The following is a 21,863-nucleotide window of genomic DNA, read 5'->3' on the forward strand; positions in this document are numbered from 1 at the left end:
ATTGTTGTAATGAAAACAAAAAAGTTTCATTCAACACAAAACCAAAAACACATTAATGATAAATGATTTATTATTCTATTCATCGAAATTTACTAATTTTTAAATAAAAAAAGTAAAAAAAGTTAATAAAAAAATAGTTGCTTATGTACGCATGTAAAAATGTTTGTAAAAGTGAGAAATTATTTTAATCATTTAAAAACTTGATGTTTTTTTTTTAGATTAGGTTCACCTTATAATCACTCCCAACCTCCTCATTTTAAGAACAGCTTCCGGAATAAACACCATTTTTGGAGGTGGTGGTGGTGGTGAAAAACTATTTGCAAAATTTAACTGATATTTGTTGTCAGCATACCCACCCGAAAATACTATTAAAAAAAAAGGAAGGGGTTCAGTGCCCGTTACAGAGAAGTAGATTTATTCATCAATAAAAGTTGTGGAGAAGTCAATTTATTTATCAATAAAAGTTGTCATTAAAAAAAAAAATTGTGGAGGTAGACCTAAATGTAAATATTTACCCCAAAAATTATCCACTCATGTAAATTAAAAATGTCTGTAAAAGTGAGAAATTATCAATACATAGTTTAGTTTTTTTTTAATATTCATGAAGAGTTAAGCCAACGTAAGTAAATGCATGAATTACAAATGTTTGTAAAAGTGAGAAATTATTAATAAATGTTTAGTAACTTTTTTGTTTTAATATTCATAAAGAGTATTACTTTTGGTACTCCTTGGGCGTTGAGTTCCATGGCGATCAGCAGAATTATTTAATCGTCGCTCCCTTAGCCCCCCCCCTAGTCAAGGCTAACGCATGCGCACGTAACATTTATCATTTATTTACTTACGTTGCCTTTCGCACTTTTACAAACATTATTTATTTACGTTGGCTTAACTCTTTTCATGAATAAAAAAAAGTAAATAAACCTTAATTTGTCACTTTTACAAACATTTATTTATTTACGTTGGCTTAACTCTTTTCATGAATATTGGAAAAAAAAGTTGGTACTCCTTGGGCGTTGAGTTCCATGGCGACCTGCAGAAAAATAATAATCGCTCCCTTAGTCCCCCCATCCCCCCTTCTAGTCAAGCCTGACGCATGCGCACGTAACATTTTTTATTTACTGATGTTGCCGTTGTAACTAAACGATTATTTGTCACTTTTACAATCATTTATTTATTTATTTTGAAAAAAGTTTTACTCTTTATGAATATTAAAAGAAAAAAAGTTACTAAACATTTATTTATAATTTCTCATTTTTACAAACATTTGTTTTTAAATTTCTTTTTAAATGACGACTTTTATCAACCTTTTTTAAATAGTAATTGCGGATGGGTATGCTGACAACAAATATCAGTTAAATTTTGCAAACCCGAAGTTTATTACAAATTATTTTCGCACTATTCAACAATTTGTTCATCCGTGCATGTAAATTAAAAATATTTGTAAAAGTGAAAAATTATCAGTAAATTATTCAGTTATTTTATTTATTTATTTTTTTTTACATTAGGTCCACCTATGTTAAATGTTAAGAACGGCTTTCAGAATAAACACCCTCAACCTCTCCATGTTAACAACGGATTTCGGAATAAACACAATTGGGGGTGGGAATATTTACAAAATTTAACTGATATTTGTTGTCAACATACCCATCCGCATATACTATTTAAAAAAGTCGATAAAAGTCGTCATTTAAAAAGAAATTTAAAATTAAATGTTTGTAAAAGTGAGAAATTATTAATAAATTTTTAATAACATTTTTCTTTTAATATTCATAAAGAGTAAAACTTTTTTTCAAAATAAATAAATAAATAAATCAACGCCAGTAAATAAAATATGTTACGTGCGGGGTGGGGTGGGGGATTAAGGGAGCCATTATTTTTTCTGCTGGTCGCCATGGAACTCAACGCCCAAGGAGTACCAAAATGTAAATTTTTTTGTCAAATAAATAAATTTCGAGCAATTTTTGCAATAAAATTTTAATTTTATTAATTTTATGACTCGCTCCAGCATATTATAAACACCCTAACCATCCCATGTTAAAACGGCTTTCAGAATAAACACCTCCAACCTCCCTATGTTAAGAACGGCTTTCGAGGTTTGTGGAAGGGCGTGTTTAATTTGAAAGCCGTTTTTAACATGGGGAGGTTAGGATGTTTATAATACGCTGAGGCATGTCGTAAAAATGAAACAGTTTAGAAAAAGTTAAAACAAACTTTTTTTATGTAAACAATGCCGTGAAAGAAACTAAACAATTAAAACGTAATGTTTCATAAGAGAAAAGCCTTAAGATAAATAAAGGAATTTAAATTAAAAAATTGGTAAGATACATAAATGAATTTAAATTTAAAAAATATGGGATTTTTTGTGCTAATGCAGAGGGTGATCCGCGCTATTTTTTTTAAAATCGTATTTCCACGTTTAATTAAAGTTTTATGATATGTTTTTTTTATTCAGTTGTAAGTACAGAATAGGTACAAAACGCCCTCCCTTCCCAATGTTAAGAATGGCTTAACGTTATTATTTCAGCACGGATCACTCTGCATGAGTACTTTTTTTTTACTTATCTTGTAATTCGAGAGTAGTTGAAACGGAAATTACCGGAAATAAAACCGGGCAGTCTCGCAGAAACGACTTACGAAAAATATTTATATTTTAATTAATATTTTTATAATTCGCAATGTTAAATTATTTTAATAGCATGCAAACATTCATTGACTTCACAGATAGATTTTCTGAAAATTTCAATTAAATTGGTAATGTAGAAATATGGATGTTGAACGAACCAAGAATTACATTTTTATAGATATATAAGAATTGCATTCGAGTGGTGCCACAGGAATAGGGGTGAATATTATTTTTATATTCCATACTGGTTCTATCTTGTATATTGAGCTATTTTATTTCGCTGGGATTGTCTTATATAAAATATCCCCCCCCCAACAATATTTTCTAAGACTAAACCACAAGATTAATAAATCACAAGATGATTTAACTCAGTTCGTTATATATAAACGGTGACGGATATATAGATTAGCTACCCAGTATCTACATTCATGTTTTGCTCTTTGATTATTATATTTCCTATAGTGGAAGCTAAATTGTAGAACCCTTTTCTCTGCGTGATGGTGCTAGTATTTGAAATGAGTACTAATTCTAAAAGTCTTCGTTTAGTTCTATTTGGAACGAATTTCGTGATTTTGCATGTGAAAAGCTGAACGAATGTCCATAATCAGCAAAGTAAGAATAAAATTCGTTTAAGAGATTGCTGTTTTTTAATTTTTTTTTTATATCTTCTATGTTTATTGAGTCTTATTTCTAACTTACGTTGTGTTTCTCCTATATATGACTTGTGGCAGTTATTACAAGGGATAGAATATATACCGGCGTTGGATGTGAGGGTTTTGGAGGAGTGCCTAGTGGTTTATAATGTTTCGTTTATCGTTAAAGAAGTTGTTTGTATCATGTGTATACCAAGTCTGTAGAGGGTGTTAAAAATCGTTGTATTATTAGTATGGGTTGGTATGAGGAGATATCTATTTAGTAGGGATGTGTCTGTTGTGTCATGTTTCTGTTTATTTAAAATATATTTTCGTGGCTTTTTTCTTTGCATTAGAAATGGAATGTCAGGTGTTGTACTGTTTCTTGTGCGTTTGTGATATGTTGTGTATTTCATCATCAAGGTATTGGGGACTACATATTCTAAAGGCACACTTAGAATTACCAGAAAATAGAAAAAAAATAGTATAACTTTCAAAATATTTGTTCAAATTCCTAAAAAAAATCGGGGAAATAAGACACCTTATTATGCTCTTCCAGTGTACCAAATTTCGCTTCCTTGCGTTTCATAGCAATTTCAAAATTAAAACCAATATATTGACATGCAATAAAGCGATACACAGGATTTATATAGTCTATACGTGTACGAGGGAATTTAAGAAGGACGTTAAAAATATTTTACTGTTCTGTTCTGCAGGGAACCACTAAGGCGATTCCTTTCAAGACGGACATGGAACTACTGCACGAATATAAAGAGAACAAGTTTCAGAAGTTTGAAGAGCACGAAGCGTGTTGGCACCTCAACCATCGTGGACCCATCGGAGAGACTGCGCTGCACCTCTGCTTCCTCATGAACACGCCCACACATATTCGAATCGCTTACATTATGCTGGAACTCTATCCGAAAATGGTTCTCGACATCTATGAAGGCACAGAATATTTTGGTTAGAAAATCTTTTCGTTCTTTAATGGCCAACTTTTAAAAAAATATTTAATCATTCAAATATTTAATATTTTTGCATTTATATGCAAAAATATTAAATATTTGAATGATTAAATATTTGCACACTAATGAAAAAGAATACAACCGGTATTTTATTTGTCATACTTACACCGGAAGTATTTTATTTGGTGTATATACACCGGAGCTAGTTTATTTGGTGTATTTATATTGGAACTATTTTATTTGGTATGTGCACACCGGAATTATTTTATTTGGCGTATTTACACCGGACCTTTTTTTATTTGGTGCATGTACACCAAAAGTATTTTATTTGGTGTATATACACCGGAACTATTAAATTTGGTGTATTTATACCGGAACTATTTTATTTTGTGTATGTATATTTTATTTGGTGTATATATACCGGAATTATTTTATTTGGCGTATTAAACTAGAACTTTTTATTTGGTGTATTTATACCGGAACTATTTCATTTGGTGTATGTATACCGGAACTATTTTATTTGGTGTATATACACCCTAGATATTTATTTACACTGGAACTATTTCATTTAGAATTTCGCATTTGGTTGGAATCTCCTATGCAGATTGTTTTAAGTTGGCTCATATTTATATTGATTCTTTAAACTCCATATAATAAAAAAAAACGTTCCAAGAAAAATTTGAAGAGGGCTTCTGTTCTATTGAATTTATTGAGTTCCAAGTGTGTCTATTATGGATCAATTCCTGAGACGAGTATTACAGATTGCTGTTAAATAAAAACTACGTTATCTTTTTGCTTTTATTTTTTATTTATTTAACATTTGTCTTGCCTATGTTTCTTTTTATTCTCGCTTTCTTACCTGTGTTTTCTTTTGTCGTTTTACGTGTGATTTTCGCCCTTTTATCTGCGCCTTTTCGCCGTCTTACCTGTGTTTTATTTCCCAATTTTACCTGTGTTTTATTTTCGCCGTTTTACCTGTGTTTTATTTCACAGTCCTACTTGTGTTTTATTTAAGCTGTTTTACCTATGCTTTATTTTCCTCATCTTTCCCGCCGTTTTACCTGTGTTTTTATTTACTTGTTTTATTTTCATCATCGTATCTGTCTTTTATTTTCGCCATCTTACCTGTGTTTTATTCCGTCATGTTACCCGTGTTTCCGTTTCTGTTTCCGTCTTACACGTTTTTTTCGCCGTATTACCTGTGTTTTATTTCACAATCTTACCTGTGTTTTATTTCGTCGTCTTATCTGTCTTTCTTTTCCGTCATCTTACCTGTGTTTTTCTTCACACGTTTAGTCGAGTTTTTGCCCCAAATCTCTCGCTTTTCTCGTTTCCTTTTTTATTCAATGCTATTTTTACGCTTATTTATTTGCTACTATATTGTCATTTCCTCACTTTATCTCTTTTCTTTTTTTACATAGGCGTCACCACTTATCAACGCCAAGAGGCCACTCGAGGATAAGGGTTAAAGAGTGTACAGTAGAAATTGGACAATATAGTAATCATTAGTAATGGAAATTCGGTAAATTTGTTAACAAGTGGGACGGCTCATCAAGAACTTGTTTACGTTAGACATGAAGACAACCATATTTTAGTCAGCTGGAAAGCAGGAAAACGGAAGACAATTCCGTATGCGTGCAGTTCTAAGAAAAAAGCTTTGCTCATGGAATCTACGTTCAGGTTTAGGCACAGATAACGAGTGGCGGGAATTATTGAGAGTGTTTTCTGCTAGACAGGTGTTTCTTGTGAAAGTTTGGCGAGGGGGGCTATAAACTGAAGCTCAGTCGAACACTTTCCGTGAAAATAACGATACAGCAGAGACAAACTCGCAGGATCTCTTCTGTGAGATAGATGTTGCAGAGAAGAGAAAATGATATCTCCTATGAGACTACGAAGTTTATTTTGAACTCTATCAAGACAGGACAAGTCCTTTCTCGCAGCTTCTGCCCAGATGTGACAGAGAGGGGAAACTAAGAGAGAAAAAGAAACGAAGAATTTTTTTTGTAGAACATGATAAGGTAAAACCGTAACAATTACCCACTAATATGGCATCAAGAGGTCCCACCAGAATCTACTGCATGGTCCAGAATCCATTCACCAAATGGCAATACAGCAGTCCCAGTACTTTGCACCTGCTGATAGGACAGCCTCCTTAGTGGTTAATCAAAGGTTAGGGTCCCTGGCTATCAGGCGGATAACGTCAGCACAGATAAAATGTTTACCTCCAGCACCCTTACTAGTGACATGGCTACAAGGATAGACAAAGAAACAGAAAATTTCCGCCACCTCTGCCAACTGTTCGCGCAAAATACTGCCAACCTAGAATATAGCTTTTTCTTCTCCCTTTGTCAGAAAAATCACTCATTAAAAAATGAGGACTGAGGGACAAATAAAGAGAAGCGAGAGTAACGGGAGCTGCCGATAACGCATCCACAATACGTTTTCTACTCTCCATTAAAAAAATATATATATTAAGTCTTGTACTTAATAAAAGTCCAATTGGCGTGTTTAAGGAAAAGTATGGTGATAGATCCCCCTCTCAGGAACTAAAAATGAGTACAATTTCCTAATCTATTTTTGCAATCAGCTTGGGAGATGTAATAAACAACATTTATGGACGAGAAAACGCTAGCATTAAATAAAACAATCAGAAAATAAATATATAAATTAAATACTGAAATAAAATGTAGTTAATTAATATTTGAATCTAAAGATAAAAAGATTAATATAGAAGTCACTTATCTCGAAAAAAAGACATTCATCTTAAACAAAACCGATGTTCTTAAAATACGCCCATTCAATCTATGTGTCCAACGAACAAAAAAAAAATAAAAAAATGATGATATGTCAAACGTAAAGTGTGACAGACCAACGAACAGAGTTACGGACACAGCGACCGACGGACAACCACACTTTTAAAGCATTAGACGAACCGAAAAGAAAAAAATACGTTAGAGTCGACTTGTACCTTTCTTTGTTTGAATTCATTGAATAAATGTATCTCTATTCTTTCTTTTTTTTTTCTTTCTCTCTCAACCTTTTGACCTCTCTCTTTTTGTTTTTGCACTCTTGCCCCCCCCCCCAAAAAAAAACCGGTTGCCATATTGATTTTTACACCTGACCCTCAATCGAATTAATAATTTATATTTAATCTGTATATTTCGACAATATGTTTGTGTGGATCATCCGTATAATAGAGGTGGCCAATACGTCTTTGGTTTGGTTCCAAGTATAAGGACTAACACCCCAACGTCTACCGCACTGCCCCAATGGTTACCGAATCGCTTAAAAGGAATCGGCAGAATTCAAATCCACTATGTTAATTCATACATTAATATCGTTTGTGACAGTATATCTATAGGTTCTGTACTGTCAACCAAGTTCCAACCCCTGTCCCATCATCGCAGTGTCGCATCCTTGTGCCTGTTTTACAAGTACTTTAATGGAATTTGCTCTGACGAACTCATAGCACTTGTGGCCCCTCAATATAAATACTCCCGACTAACCCGAAAAGCAAAATCTCACCCCTTCAGCGTAGAGGTCCCTAGATGTCGGTAGAATTTGGAATTCTCTTCTGCTTTTCTGACTGTACTAACATGCATACATTTAAACGTAATTCGAACAAACATCTCATATTTTGAATTATATATATATATATATATATATATATATATATATATATATATATATATATATATATATATATATATATATATGTTTCAAAGATGCAATGTAGACATTGATAAATGTCTATACGGAAAGTGTTCACTAATATGAAGAATTTTGTTTGGTAGCAAATCGATACAGCTTCAGTCTTGATATTTTCTCGGCGCATTTTGTTATGCATGGATCGTCGGACGCCAATATTAATTTATAAAAACGTTTTTTTTTTTTAAGAGAAAAGTCACAGAAATAAATCGGAGGGGCGAATTACTTGTGTACGCGTGTGAGGAAGAAAAAGACAGACAGATAGACAAATAGCTCGTCTCATTAGAGCTAGTTACGTTGTGCCCCTCCACCACTGGGGAATCGGAACCCTGGACACGTCTTCTATGCTTGACGTGTTGCCAGAAAAGAGATAGAAAGTCTCTGTCCGGAAATCATATTATTTCGTTGAATTCCGTTCTGGGATCATATTTGACCCTTAGGTGTCACCCAAACGATTCTATTCAAACTAGTCCTGGACATGATCTTAAACTATATCCGATGGTGGAGACCCAGCTTGTGGAGCCACCCTTTAATTGCTGTTGCTCTCAGATCCACTCTGACCCTGAGTGGTAGAACCTGTTAGGGTCCCAACTATGGGTTAAATAGAAACCGACTTCAAAATCACTGGATTCGGAATTAAATAACCGAAAAGGGTTGATATGCCGTAAAACAAAAACAACCAACCAACTATTCAAACTACGACTTTCGGTATGTAATACATATTCGACTGATGATACACCAACAGGATAGACATGGGATACACTTTTTGTGAATGTATTTGCTCCTTCTTCAGATTTATCACAATTGTACGTGATTGACCTAAAATACAAAAAATTTCAGGTTATCTTTAGCAGCACATAAGTGCGTTAAGTACAACAGATGCCCACAAAAATAACAGTATGTCTATCACTTATCGATGTATGCATGTAAATTATTATATACCCATATCATCCTCCGGAACCCAGGTTCTTGCTTGTTTATCCGATAATAAAGGAGTTATCATCATGTTGTTGTAAAACTGTGTCGTGTCATCATTCAACAGCAAAAGGTAATGTGCGAAACATCCTTAACATGAACTTTGTCTCCCTCATCGTTATTATGAACTTTATGTAACTCTTACAAGGAATGTATCTCTCTCTTATCATCTCAACCGGTTATAAATGTTTCCCTACCGTTAATATGATCTCCAATATGGACCCCAGTGCATCGAGAGAGAGAGAGAGAGAGAGAGAGAGAGAGAGAGAGAGAGAGAGAGAGAGAGAGAGAGAGTGAGAAATGCGTCGAACATTGCATAACTAAACCTACTAGTTACCATGCACTGTTTATCGCATGTCACAAAACTTTGTTCTATATAAGCTCTGTCATCAAGATTGAGTACTTTCCTCTATTTATCACGCTTTCGCCTATCTATGCATATATAAACAACTAGCCGGAGCAGGGGGAGGATGACCAGGCGTAAAATACGCTTAAATATGATATTTTAATTTGTTCAGATTTCGTATATATTATAGAGTCGTGATTTCAAAAGTAAAAAATAGTATTTAGGTGTCATCAGCTAGAATCAAAACCGAAACTGTTGCATTCAAAGCTGGTGACGTTACCACTGTACCAACGTTACACGCATATAAACCGATTACAAATTAAAAATAAACTTAGATGAATGCACAAAATGTTTAACGATTTTTTTCACTTTTCACCCATTTTTGACCCCTTAAGAACAATTTTAACCAGTTAAAGACTCATAAAAGCACGGCACGTAAAAAAAAAATCCATTCATTTGAGGCCCCTAGCGCCGCTCTGCGACTTTAGTTTTGGAGGAGATAGAGTTTGGAAATATTGAGACAGACCGACAGACAGACATATAGCCGTTTATATATTAGATTACTGATCGTCTGCTGACAAAACTATTTAAACGCCGATGTTAATGTATTAAAATATTTATAAAAAGTAAAAGAACAGCCATAGAAAAAAATCAGTGTTGAGTTATTTGCGTACGTGTGTGACAGAGAGATGGAAAGATAGATAGACGGATAGCTTTTCCCCGCCACAGCTAGTTACAATGTACACGTTACATTAAGAACGGCATTTTGAACAGGTCTTCTCTGCTTGAAATTTCTCCAGGAAAGAGAGAAAATCTTCACCTAGAAGTAACGTGGTTTCAGTGACTTCCGTTTTGGGAGTCACCTTTGACCCTTAGGTGTCACTTAAACTTTTCTGTTCGAACAAAGGCCTTCGTTACGTAACATGGTGTTGTTCTGGTGATACATGTGATAAATTGCTTGACTGCATACCCCAAAGACTCAAGTATAAGTCTTAGTACTGAGGAATATTATGAGATGAGGGAGATAGTTTGAATATGATTCGGACTGCCCGGAGGCACCGCCTCGTCTCTCTGCACGTCCCTGTTTATAAGCTTCATGATAAATACATCTTTAGTCTTTGGGAGGATTTCGTATTAAAAATCGGTAGCGCTTTATTCATTACTAGCATTTCAGCCCGGCGTTGCCCGGGTGTTTGGAAATGTATGTTGAGCAAAAAAAAAAAAAAAAAAGGCGGTCAATTTTTTTAAAAATTTGACCACTATTATGACCTCTTAAAATTTATTGTTTTGGGTTAAACTCAAGTTATTACGTTAGATCCATGTTCAAGGAACCTATATCTAAAATGTCAAGTCTTTAGACCCAAAATTGGCGGATGAGTTTAGTAGAGTTCTCAAAGGTCAAATCGTCGAACTTCGACCCCTTAACAGCCAAATTTCTGTCCGAAAACCGATCACAAAGATTTTTCCAAATCTCCGTACCTTGTATATCAAATTTCGAGTCTGTAGACTAAAAATTGACAGAGTTATTGCAAAGGGAAATGTACACAGACACAAACACAGAGATACACACAGACACGTTCACTTATATATATATATATATATATATATATATATATATATATATATATATGTATATATATATAAATATTGATATAGATATAGATATAGATATATAGATAGATAATTCTATTGTAACAATTACGTGTACTTTTTAAACGTCCCTATTACGTTTTACTTGAACCTTAATGTTTTTTTTTACTTCATTCTAGATAATTTTCGATACACTAATTGTTTGCCTCTTCGTAAGTGAATGCATCTTTGGTCTTGGTACCCTTTTGAGACGATTTTGCATGCCACGTCTTATTCGTTGTTCATTTGTGTCGTGGTCATTACAAATTTTGTGTTCAAATCTTTAAACTTTCTAAACTATTATCGGTTGTCAGAGACCATATCGACTTCATACAGGGGCGTGCAGAAGGAGGGGTGCTCAAGTACCTGCCCCTTTTACACCTGTTCTAAAAGTGCCCTTATTGTTATTGTTATTGTTGTTGTTGTTGTTGTTATTATTATTATTGTTGTTATTATTGTTGTTATTATTATTGCTATTTTATTTATTATTTTTTTTCGCGCAGGTGAAAGCGTCTTACACATGGCTGTCATAAACCAAGACTTACTCTCAGTGAAATATCTCTTAAGAAAAAATGTGAACGTTAATCAAAGAGCACGTGGTCAGTTTTTCTTACCGACTGACCAAATCGGTAAAAGACCAAAAAAGGAAACAAACTTTGATGGTAAATATTAATTTTGTTTAGTTTATCGTACTAGTGTATGCTCATACCGTAAATTTGTACATTTCAATACCTCATTCTTTGCTATCCTACCTAAGTAATAAAACGACTTTAACGTGCCCTTTCTCCTGTTTCTTTTCAATTAAAGGTTTGGCCTATTATGGAGAATATGCTCTGTCTTTTGCTGCTTGCATCGAAGCATACGAAATCTATGATTACCTTATTAGCAATGGCGGAGATCCGAATTTGAAAGACTCTTTCGGCAACACAACTTTACACGCAATTGTCGTGGCTGATAAAGCAGTAAGTATAATAAGTATAACAAGTATAATAAGTATAATAAGCATAATAAGTATAATAAGTATAATAAGTATAATGAATATAACTAGTATAATAAGTATAATGAGTATAATGAGTATAATAAGTATAATGAGTATAACAAGTATAAGTATAATAAGTATAATAAGTATAACAAGTATAACAAGTATAATAAGTATAATAAGTATAATGAGTATAATGAGTATAACAAGTATAAGTATAAAAAGTATAATAAGTATAACAAGTATAATAAGTATAATAAGTATAACAAGTATAATAAGTATAATGAGTATAACAAGTATAATAAGTATAATGAGTATAATAAGTATAATAAGTATAATAAGTGTAATAAGTATAATAAGTATAACAAGTATAATAAGTATAAAAGTATAATAAGTATAACAAGTATAATAAGTATAAAAGTATAATAAGCATAACAAGTATAACAAGTATAATAAGCATAACAAGTATAATAATTATAACAGGTATAATATGCATAACAAGTATAAAAATATAACAAGTATAACAAGTATAATAAGTATAACAAGTATAACAAGTATAAAAGTATAATAAGTATAACAAGTATAATAAGTATAACAAGTATAAAAGTATAATAAGTATAACAAGTATAATAAGCATAACAAGTATAAAAGTATAATAAGCATAACAAGTATAAAAGTATAATAAGTATAACAAGTATAATATGTATAACAAGTATAAAAGTATAATAAGTATAAAAGTATAATAAGTATAACAAGTATAATAAGCATAACAAGTATAACAAGTATAATATGTATAACAAGTATAATAAGTATAATAAGCATAATAAGTATAATAAGTATAACAAGTATAATAAGTATAACAAGTATAATAAGTATAACAAGTATAACAAGTATAATAAGCATAGCAAGTATAAAAGTATAATAAACATAACAAGTATAATAAGTATAACAAGTATAATAAGTATAACAAGTATAAAAGTATAACAAGTATAACAAGTATAATAAGTATAACAAGTATAACAAGTATAAAAGTATAATAAGTATAACAAGTATAACAAGTATAAAAGTATAATAAGCATAACAAGTATAACAAGTATAATAAGCATAACAAGTATAATAAGTATAATAAGTATAACAAGTATAACAAGTATAATAAGCATAACAAGTATAAAAGTATAATAAGCATAACAAGTATAACAAGTATAACAAGTATAATAAACATAACAAGTATAATAAGCATAACAAGTATAAAAGTATAATAAGCATAACAAGTATAATAAATATAACAAGTATAACAAGTATAATAAGTATAACAAGTATAACAAGTATAAAAGTATGACAAGTATAATAAGTCTAACAAGTATAACAAGTATAATATGTATAACAAGTATAATAAGTATAACAAGTATAACAAGTATAATAAGTATAACAAGTATAACAAGTATAATAAGCATAACAAGTATAACAAGTATAATAAGCATAACAAGTATAACAAGTATAACAGTATAATAAGTATAACAAGTATAATAAGTATAACAAGTATAATATGTATAACAAGTATAAAAGTATAATAAGCATAACAAGTATAATAAGTATAACAAGTACAACAAGTATAATAAGTACAACAAGTATAACAAGTATAATAAGCATAACAAGTATAATAAGTATAACAAGTACAACAAGTATAATAAGTATAACAAGTATAATAAGTATAACAAGTATAAAAGTATAACAAGTATAAAAGTATAACAAGTATAATAAGTATAACAATTATAATAAGTATAACAAGTATAATGAGTATTTGGTGTGTTTACTAGAAAATGTTTAGTATTATAGTTATTATAATGCATATATGGGGTTCTTATTGATCGATGTTAATGCCTCCGTTCAGTCTCGAAAGACATTATCATCCATTGTCTGCGCGCGTAATTGTGAGGCAAGGGTGTTGCAATCTCAACCACGCCTCTCCTGAATCGACACTGCTTGAATCCAGTTACAAGGAGAAGTGCTAGACGACTGGAAACAATGCCGAGATAAGCAGAGAGCACATGGAGCACCTGGAATTTCCAAATGGTCATCTATTTTAGTACTGACCAGGTTCAACGTTGCTTAACTTCGTTCATCTAACGAGAATCGGTGTGTCAAAATAATTATGCCGTGGTTTCTCATTTATCATAACGTGTCATATATGTGTTTGTTAGTACAATTATTATATACATAGACATGAAAGAAGTCGAATTGCTAGAGTTGGGAATTTACCTCTCCATTTTAGGGAGAAAGAAAAAAAGAAAGAAAAGGGAAGACTGTATGTGTTTGAGTGATTGTGTTTTGCTTTTTACAGGTGCGTATGGGTTTGAATGATTAGGAGATAGAAGATGCATATTGTGTGTATGTGTTGGATTGGCTATGTCGTGTGTGTGTGTGTGTGTGTGTGTGTGTGTGTGTATGAGAGAGAGAGAGAGAAGAGAGAGATTATGATGTAATCTAAATGTATATGTATCCGTTTTGTTTTGTGAATCTGTACTATGCAAGGCTCAACGCTGCTTATCTTCGGTCATCTAACGAGAATCAGCGCGTCAAGATAATTATGCCGTGGTTTCTTATTATATGTATCATAACGGATCATATATGTATTTGTTAGTACAATTATTATATACATAGACTTGAAAGAAGTCGAATTGCTAGAGTTGTCAATTTCCCTCCCTGTAGCCTGTGTCCCCGACTGTGCTAACGTACGGAAATTTATGTGTAAAGTGAACAGATATCGTGCTGCTCAACTCCCTAGTTTGAGTGTCCCTGTAGATATGGAACCTAAAACACAGTAGCCAGTCATAATTTGCCGTTTGGGACGAAAAAAAAGTAAATATACACCTGACAAAAAAAATAATGCATGAAAGTTTAAAATTTGTTGCTTCCTTCGCCGACAGCTAGCACTCGGATCCGTACAAAGCAGCAGTAAAAGTTTGAAGAATTGTTATTTTATGCTAATTGTAATTTTTTGCGTGTTTCAAACATAAATATATCATTATATCACCATTTAAGTATAGCACCGGCAAAAAAATCATTAGAATTTTCATCGTTTTGGAAAAAAACATATTACGTGTTGATATGAAAGTGGGCATCAAATCACCGTAAACACTCCTTCTCTTATTTTGTCCTTAAGTCATTATATACGTGAGACGTTAAAAAAATAATGCCTCCTATGTCTATTGCACTCGTACGGATAACAGAGGATTGTAGATACGAGAGACTTCCAATTTGTATTGTTATTAAATAGCTTAAGGATCCTGCTAGTTTTTATTTATTTATTTATTAAAACTATTATAAGATACTGTTGTGGTGGCACCCACTCATTTACATATGTGGATAATATTACACATGAATAGTAAGACTCGGTTAGTCTGAGGGTGTGTTAACCAGAAGCCACCGAAGGCCGAGCCGAGAGCAGATATGTTCTCCAGCCAAGACTCTCTTACTTGACAACCATTATATAAATATACTGTAAATATACTTTTCCTAATACACTTTCGGTCCTGGATATGACCTAAAACTATATCCGATGGTTAGGCCCCACCTTGCGGGCTTTGGGGAGTGTGGAGCCACCCTTTAATTGCCATTGCTCCCAGGTCCACTCTGACCCGGAGTGGTAGTACCTGTTAGGGTCCCAACTATGGGTTAAATAGAATCTGACTTAAAAAAAAATATACTCCATTAAAAATCGTTCATCAAAATAACTAGATTCGGCATTAAATAACCTGAAAAAGGTTGATATGCCGTAAAACAAAAACAACCAACCAACCTAATACACTTCTTATTTATCTACCTTTGTTTGTTGAGTCTTCATTTGTATTGCCTTATACGTTGTTTGGTTCAACCTGCAAACATAACAGTTGGCGACGAAGATGAACGTCAAACATAACAGATATTTATGTGATTGCAACAATAATGTCATTATAAAATACTAATTTCCGTAAATTAAGGAAAAAATAAATAAAAGGATAATTAAACAATATTTTTTAAATCATAAGTTGTAATGTTTAAGTTCATTTTTGTGACAGAATCAGAGTAAAAATATACTTATGCTACGGGCGAGATCCGATCTTAGAACTTCTATTTGTGAGTACGGCGTGCTCATCGATTTAACCACCTCAACAATTGAGAACATGCGACGTGTGTGCGTGCGTGTGTGTGTTGTGTGTGTGTGTGTTTCTCACTATAGCTTCCGGTGAATATCCAAAAAAATGACTGTCATTAAATTTGTTTCAGCGTTGTCAGTGTCAGTGTAAGGACTTCTGAATGTTGGAGTAAACACTTCCCCGTTTTTTCCTTATGTATAAAATAAAATATCGACCAGGGTTAAATATTAAAAGCAATAAAAAATAATTGTTTTTTAATAACCCGAATTGATGTTTGCTTCATATGACGAATGAAAAAAAAAACTGGTTATGTACCTTTTATTAAAACTCTATTAATCAAAAAAAAAAAAAAAAAAACGGGGGGGGGGAACTGTTTCTATTTTATAAATACGATAATATAACACGGTTTCTAGAAAAGCATGAAATTTGTCAAACTGTAATTTATTGTTTTGCAAAGAATAACTTTTAAGGTTTTTTTCTAAAGACTAATATTCTAATACACTCATAGGTCCTCAAAAGAGAATAAGTCAGAAGTAATAAAATTTGTATAAAATAAAAATTAAACAAGAAAATATACAGTCCCAAATTTCCCGCCATTTTAGCGACTACTCTGTATGTGCCTGCTATTAAAGTTAGTGTTATGAGACCGTCGCCTATCCATTGACGGACTCTTCCAAATACTATATTAACCGAGAGCCAAGCACAAGCGTTAATATGGGACTCCACTGACATCCGACTGACAAGTAAGCCTAGCTTACGTCACCACTTTTCTATATATTGTTCCTTTTTCCAATATATCTTTAAAACCTATACCGTGTTTCGAATTGTCTATTCGTGGTCCCAATCTGAGTCCACATCAGTTATGTATTTATTTATTTATGAAAATCACCCCAGACAAGTCACAGAGCCACTTGATGTAAGGAGCCATAAGCAAAAACAAAATACTACTTCAATATAAAAAAAAAACTAGCCAACGATAAGTGTAAGATGGATAGATTCCGACCAAGAATACAGCGATTCTCCCCCCTTTGTCAGAAACATCGCTTATTGAATGTGAAGATTACAGGACAAAATAATTGGGAAGCGAGGGTTACGAATCTGCCGAAAGTAAATCCAAGATCAACTTTCTACTCTCTTAATATATTGGAACGTTGTCTGGGAACCAACACATTGTAGCCTCAGTCTCAAAGTGGACAAAGGATAGAAAAGAACTTCAGCTTGCTTTTTCTTTGTAACAGCATTAATTTCTTCGTTATTGCGGTTGTGACGTCATCCATGTTAAAATGTTTTTGATTAATAATGAGGGTAGATATTTAATTGCTGCCCACATCAGCAATATGTGACACAAGGTCAGAAAGTGGGGATCTAAGCAAGCTCCATTAAGGGAGGAGAGGCACTCTTGTAATTACAAAAATTGCCTGAGTATCCCCGTCGGCATTCCCTGGTCGAGGCGCCTCAGGCAACAAGCAATAAACTTGCCCCATCTGAAAGCCGGGTGGCAAGGCCTGGGAGGGTGGACTTCCTGAGTAATACCCAGACAGAGTACCTCAACCCGACAGGTATTGGGCTGATTCCCGGCCCCGCACCTATCAGGCTGAGGTTAAAGAACGGACCCTTGACGAGTATTCTACCCAGTCTCGAAGCCGCCCAAGCCGCAAGAAGACTCATCCCCATTATGAGGGTATGACTCCAATGATTTCGACGATCTTATTTATAACTACGGTTGAGACAATCAACCAATGAGAAGCCTCCAACCTTATTATAAAAGTATCGAATTTTGGATTCAAGTCAGTTCGCTGTCAACCTCCATCTTGAAACGACTGAATCGTGACTGCATGGATTCTTCGCCGACTTGATTTACTACCGCCATATTTGTTCAAAATAATGTCTCAACGCTTAACAATCCACGTGACCGTCCCTTTAATGATATTTCGAACGTTCTTTTGTCCCATGCTCCACGTGATCGTCCTCTTTCTCCTTTTTACAGTCTTTTTTTTTCTTTACCGGTGACGTCATTTCGCATGCACTTGCATATAGTCGGCGGCGCTATGTTACAACATTATTATCGTTATAACGTGTCAGTTATTTATGCTATACTTTATGGAATATTTAAATGTCTTGGTTGCTTTGCTTCTTTTAACAGGACTTTTATAAATACGCTGCGAAGCACTTGACGATAGCCGGAGATGTGACAAAGAAAAATATATATGATCTCACTCCATTAGCGCTTGCTTGCAAGTTGGGACGCCCGGAGATCTTTCATGAGATGCTGGAGCTCAGCGCTATTGTAAGTTGCTGTTGGTGTTATTAATTATTATCATAAAATGAAAACGCCCAACGATACGCAGAAAAAATAAACAAATAAAAAACGAATAAAAACTTGTTAATAATACAAAGACATGTAATCAAAGCTAAATATTCATATTATAAATACTGTTCCATCTACATAAAACCTGCCATACACGTTTGAAAGTCGAACACACGCCTGAGTAAGGGAAGGCATCCCGAAATATAGCATCACGGATACATCATCTGACCGCATGACACAAGTAAGAACATCTTAGATGCAAAATATTGTATATATATATATATATATATATATATATATATATATATATATATATATATTTAAAGGAGATTAGAACAATAGTCTAAAGAGCAGAGTGTATTTTAATGTAATAGTAAAATTACTAGTTTAATTAAAATACAGGGAAAGAAAAAGTGCTCGTTGTAATTTAGATATATAATAAGCTCGATAGGCAAATATCCTAGAGCTAATTCAATATTTAGTAATGTGATTGATAATTTAAAAATCAAATTAGAATCAAATTAAAAATCCGTTTCATAAGAAGGAACAACAACAAAATCAGTAATTTGTACGATCGATTACTGATTTTGTTGTTGTTCCTTCTTATGAAACGGATTTTTAATTTGATTCTAATTTGATTTTTAAATTATCAATCACATTACTATATATATATATATATATATATATATATATATATATATATATATATACGTTAAACAATGCTTCACGCAAACTACTTCAACCTATTATTATTATTATTATTATTATTATTATTATTATTATTATTATTATAAATATTAATAATTATTTAGCCATTAAAGGTTCTTAGATAAGCTATGGCTTATCAAAGCATTATAAAAAAAGGGACAAAATCGAAATAAGAATAGATGTTCATATTATTTGGATTCTTCGGACTATTTCGCAAGGACGTGATGCAATGGATAAAGCACTTGGTGAAATTCTGTCGTAAATATATACATTCCCGGAAATTGAAGATTCAACTTAAGACTAAAACACTTACTCTTTGATACAATCATCTCTAAAGACCCGATTTCTATTTACAGGAATTGTGGCGCTATAGTAATATCACCTGTTCAGTGTATCCGATTGCAAATCTCGACACAGTCGACCCAGACGGCGTGACATGTAAGTAGTTTACTTATTAAATTTTCATTATTACATATTACATAAATATATCCCCTGTATGTTCAATACCCCGAAGATAATGCAAGCACAGACTATTAAATAAACACAGTGCAAAACTTGGTTATTACTGCATGTTTTTTTTTTTTTAATTTTTTTTTTTACTCATGTTCACCCCAAACGAGGTTGGACGTAAGGGGCTACTATTTCGGATCATGCTTAGAGGAGATGAGCGAGATGTCGGTACAGTCAAGGAAACAGGTAACAGGGAGGGAATTCCAAAGTCAAGCCATCTGAGGGAAGAAACTATTAGAGTAGAAGGCTTTCTAGAATTTAGGGATCTTCACAATGATGGGGTGCGATTTTGTTACTAAACGGGTTTGTCGGGAGTATGTACGTCAACGAGTCACACGTGCAATGAGTTCATCGCAGCATATCCCATTAAAATTCATTCATAGCTTGAAGTAATTTAATTTTAAATATTTCTTCTTTATCTATCGATAGCTCAAACAGTAGGGAATGCGGCTGGAGTGCTAAATGTTTTGGTTTCAAGTCTAGCTGATGGTACCGAAGTCATTTTAAAAAAAAAAAAACTTTTTATTAAGTGCAATATAATATTCAATAAAGATTTGTCTCTGTAATAATAAATACGAAATCTGAACGAGTTAAAATATATTTAAGCGTATTTTACGATCGGACGACCACATTCCTTGTTATATATTTTTTTCTCTTTTTTTATATGAATCACTTAACATTCTGGAAGAACATCTATAGTACCACATAAATATTGGTTCACACTTCCGTCTGTCTGTTAACGAGGAGTTGTTAATAAATGTCTGCAGAAGATACTATTTTTAGGCTGAATGAAAACATGGTAATCATTAACGTCTGTGATCTGGTTCCAAATAGCCGGAGAGGCAAGTATGATTAGCTAATTAAGTTTTGTCTCGTTTGTAAATGGAAAACCGTTGACTGCCTCAAGAAAGATATTGAACGATCTTTTCGAGTGTATCTACGTATCTGCGGCGTCAAATTTAGTTTAAAAAAAATTGCAATGTGCAACAATATTTCCAAACAAATATTTTCTAAAAAAATTACAAATAAAATGTAAGGGTCATGATAGAAACGACTTTTCCACATTGTCGTATATGATATCCATCTAAAACTATCAATATTTTAGTTTTCACGTAAATCATGTCAGTTTCGCATATCTCAGATGAAGACAGTAATGGGTGCGTCTGTAAAAAAACAAAATCAATAATTTTTCTTTACTCTAAAGAAATTTGGTTCAAAAGTCTTCAAAATTAATTGCATTTATATCCATTTCCAGGGTAATTATTCAATAAAAATCATTAAAATTTGGATTGTCTTTCCTTTTCCCTACTAGAACTCTTCCGAAAATGAAAACAAAAAATATGTTCGTCTAGTTTAAGCGAACTAATGTCCTTATTTCAAACTAATATTCGACCTATGAAAGCTTTATATTTTGATTAAATCGGGGTAATGCCACGTTTAGTTGTAAATTTAAACGCAGACTGAGGGAACAAATTCAGCCAGCCTCCCCTCCATTGAATTCGAGCTCTCCACTGTTAAAGTAATGGAATATAGATATCAGCAATGTCGTAGTTCTTTACCTATTTCCGTTTAACGAATATCGTCTTTTTTTTTTACATGGAGGTCACCACTTATCAAGGCTCGGAAGCCCCTCGGGGATAAGAGTTATTGCGCATACAGTAATCAATGGGATAGTATCGTAGTAACTGTTAGTATTGGAGATTTGATAAAGGGGCGATTCATCAGGAATTTGTTTATGTTGGACTTGAAGACATCCAAGTTGTAGTCAGGTAGGAAACAGGCAAACGGAAGAGAGTTCCACAGGCGTGCACTTCTAATAAAGAAGCTTTGTTCATGGAATCTACGTTTTGATTTAGGCACAGATAAAGAGTGGGGAAAATTACTGACAGTGGTTTCAGCTAGATGGGTGTTTTTCGTGAAAGATTGGCGAGGGGGGACCAGAGATTGGAGCTTGGACGAGCACTTGCCTTGGAAATAACGATAAAGCAAAGACAGGCTCGCAACGTCTCTTCTGTGGGAGAGAGGTTGCAGGGAAGAGAAAAGGGCATCACCCACTAAGCCACAAAGTCTATTTTGTACTCTGTCGAGGCAGAATAGGCTGTTTTTAGTAGCTCCAGCCCAGATGTGGCAGAAGTACTCCATCCTTGGACGTACTTGGCTTTTATATAGGTAGAGAATTGCATCAGTAGTGAGATATCTTCTGGAGCGGTAGAAGGATCCCATCATTTTCCCAGCGACCTGGGCAACATACTTGGTGTACGTGTTCCATTTCAGATCAGGAGTAAAGGTCAAACCCAGAAGCTTGTCAAAACATGGAGCCTCCCCAAAACGAGAGCCATCCATT

The 21,863-nt window shown here is 33.3% G+C and overlaps 1 protein-coding gene across 1 annotated transcript in view; it reads left to right on the forward strand.

The window, feature by feature from the left end:
* The window catches only part of LOC145297607 (transient receptor potential cation channel subfamily V member 5-like), a 152,782-nt gene that overhangs the window by 77,463 nt on the left and 53,456 nt on the right, over positions 1–21,863 (forward strand). Inside the window, exons 3-7 of the mRNA XM_080143666.1 lie at positions 3,972–4,218; positions 11,382–11,540; positions 11,686–11,840; positions 18,137–18,280; positions 19,366–19,447. Of these exons, the coding sequence (XP_079999792.1) occupies positions 3,972–4,218; positions 11,382–11,540; positions 11,686–11,840; positions 18,137–18,280; positions 19,366–19,447 (787 nt within the window). The remainder of the gene's footprint in view (positions 1–3,971; positions 4,219–11,381; positions 11,541–11,685; positions 11,841–18,136; positions 18,281–19,365; positions 19,448–21,863) is intronic.

This window comes from Euprymna scolopes, chromosome 18 (assembly GCF_053919585.1).
Source record: "Euprymna scolopes isolate OS-2025 chromosome 18, ASM5391958v1, whole genome shotgun sequence".
Classification (NCBI taxonomy): Eukaryota; Metazoa; Mollusca; class Cephalopoda; order Sepiida; family Sepiolidae; genus Euprymna; species Euprymna scolopes.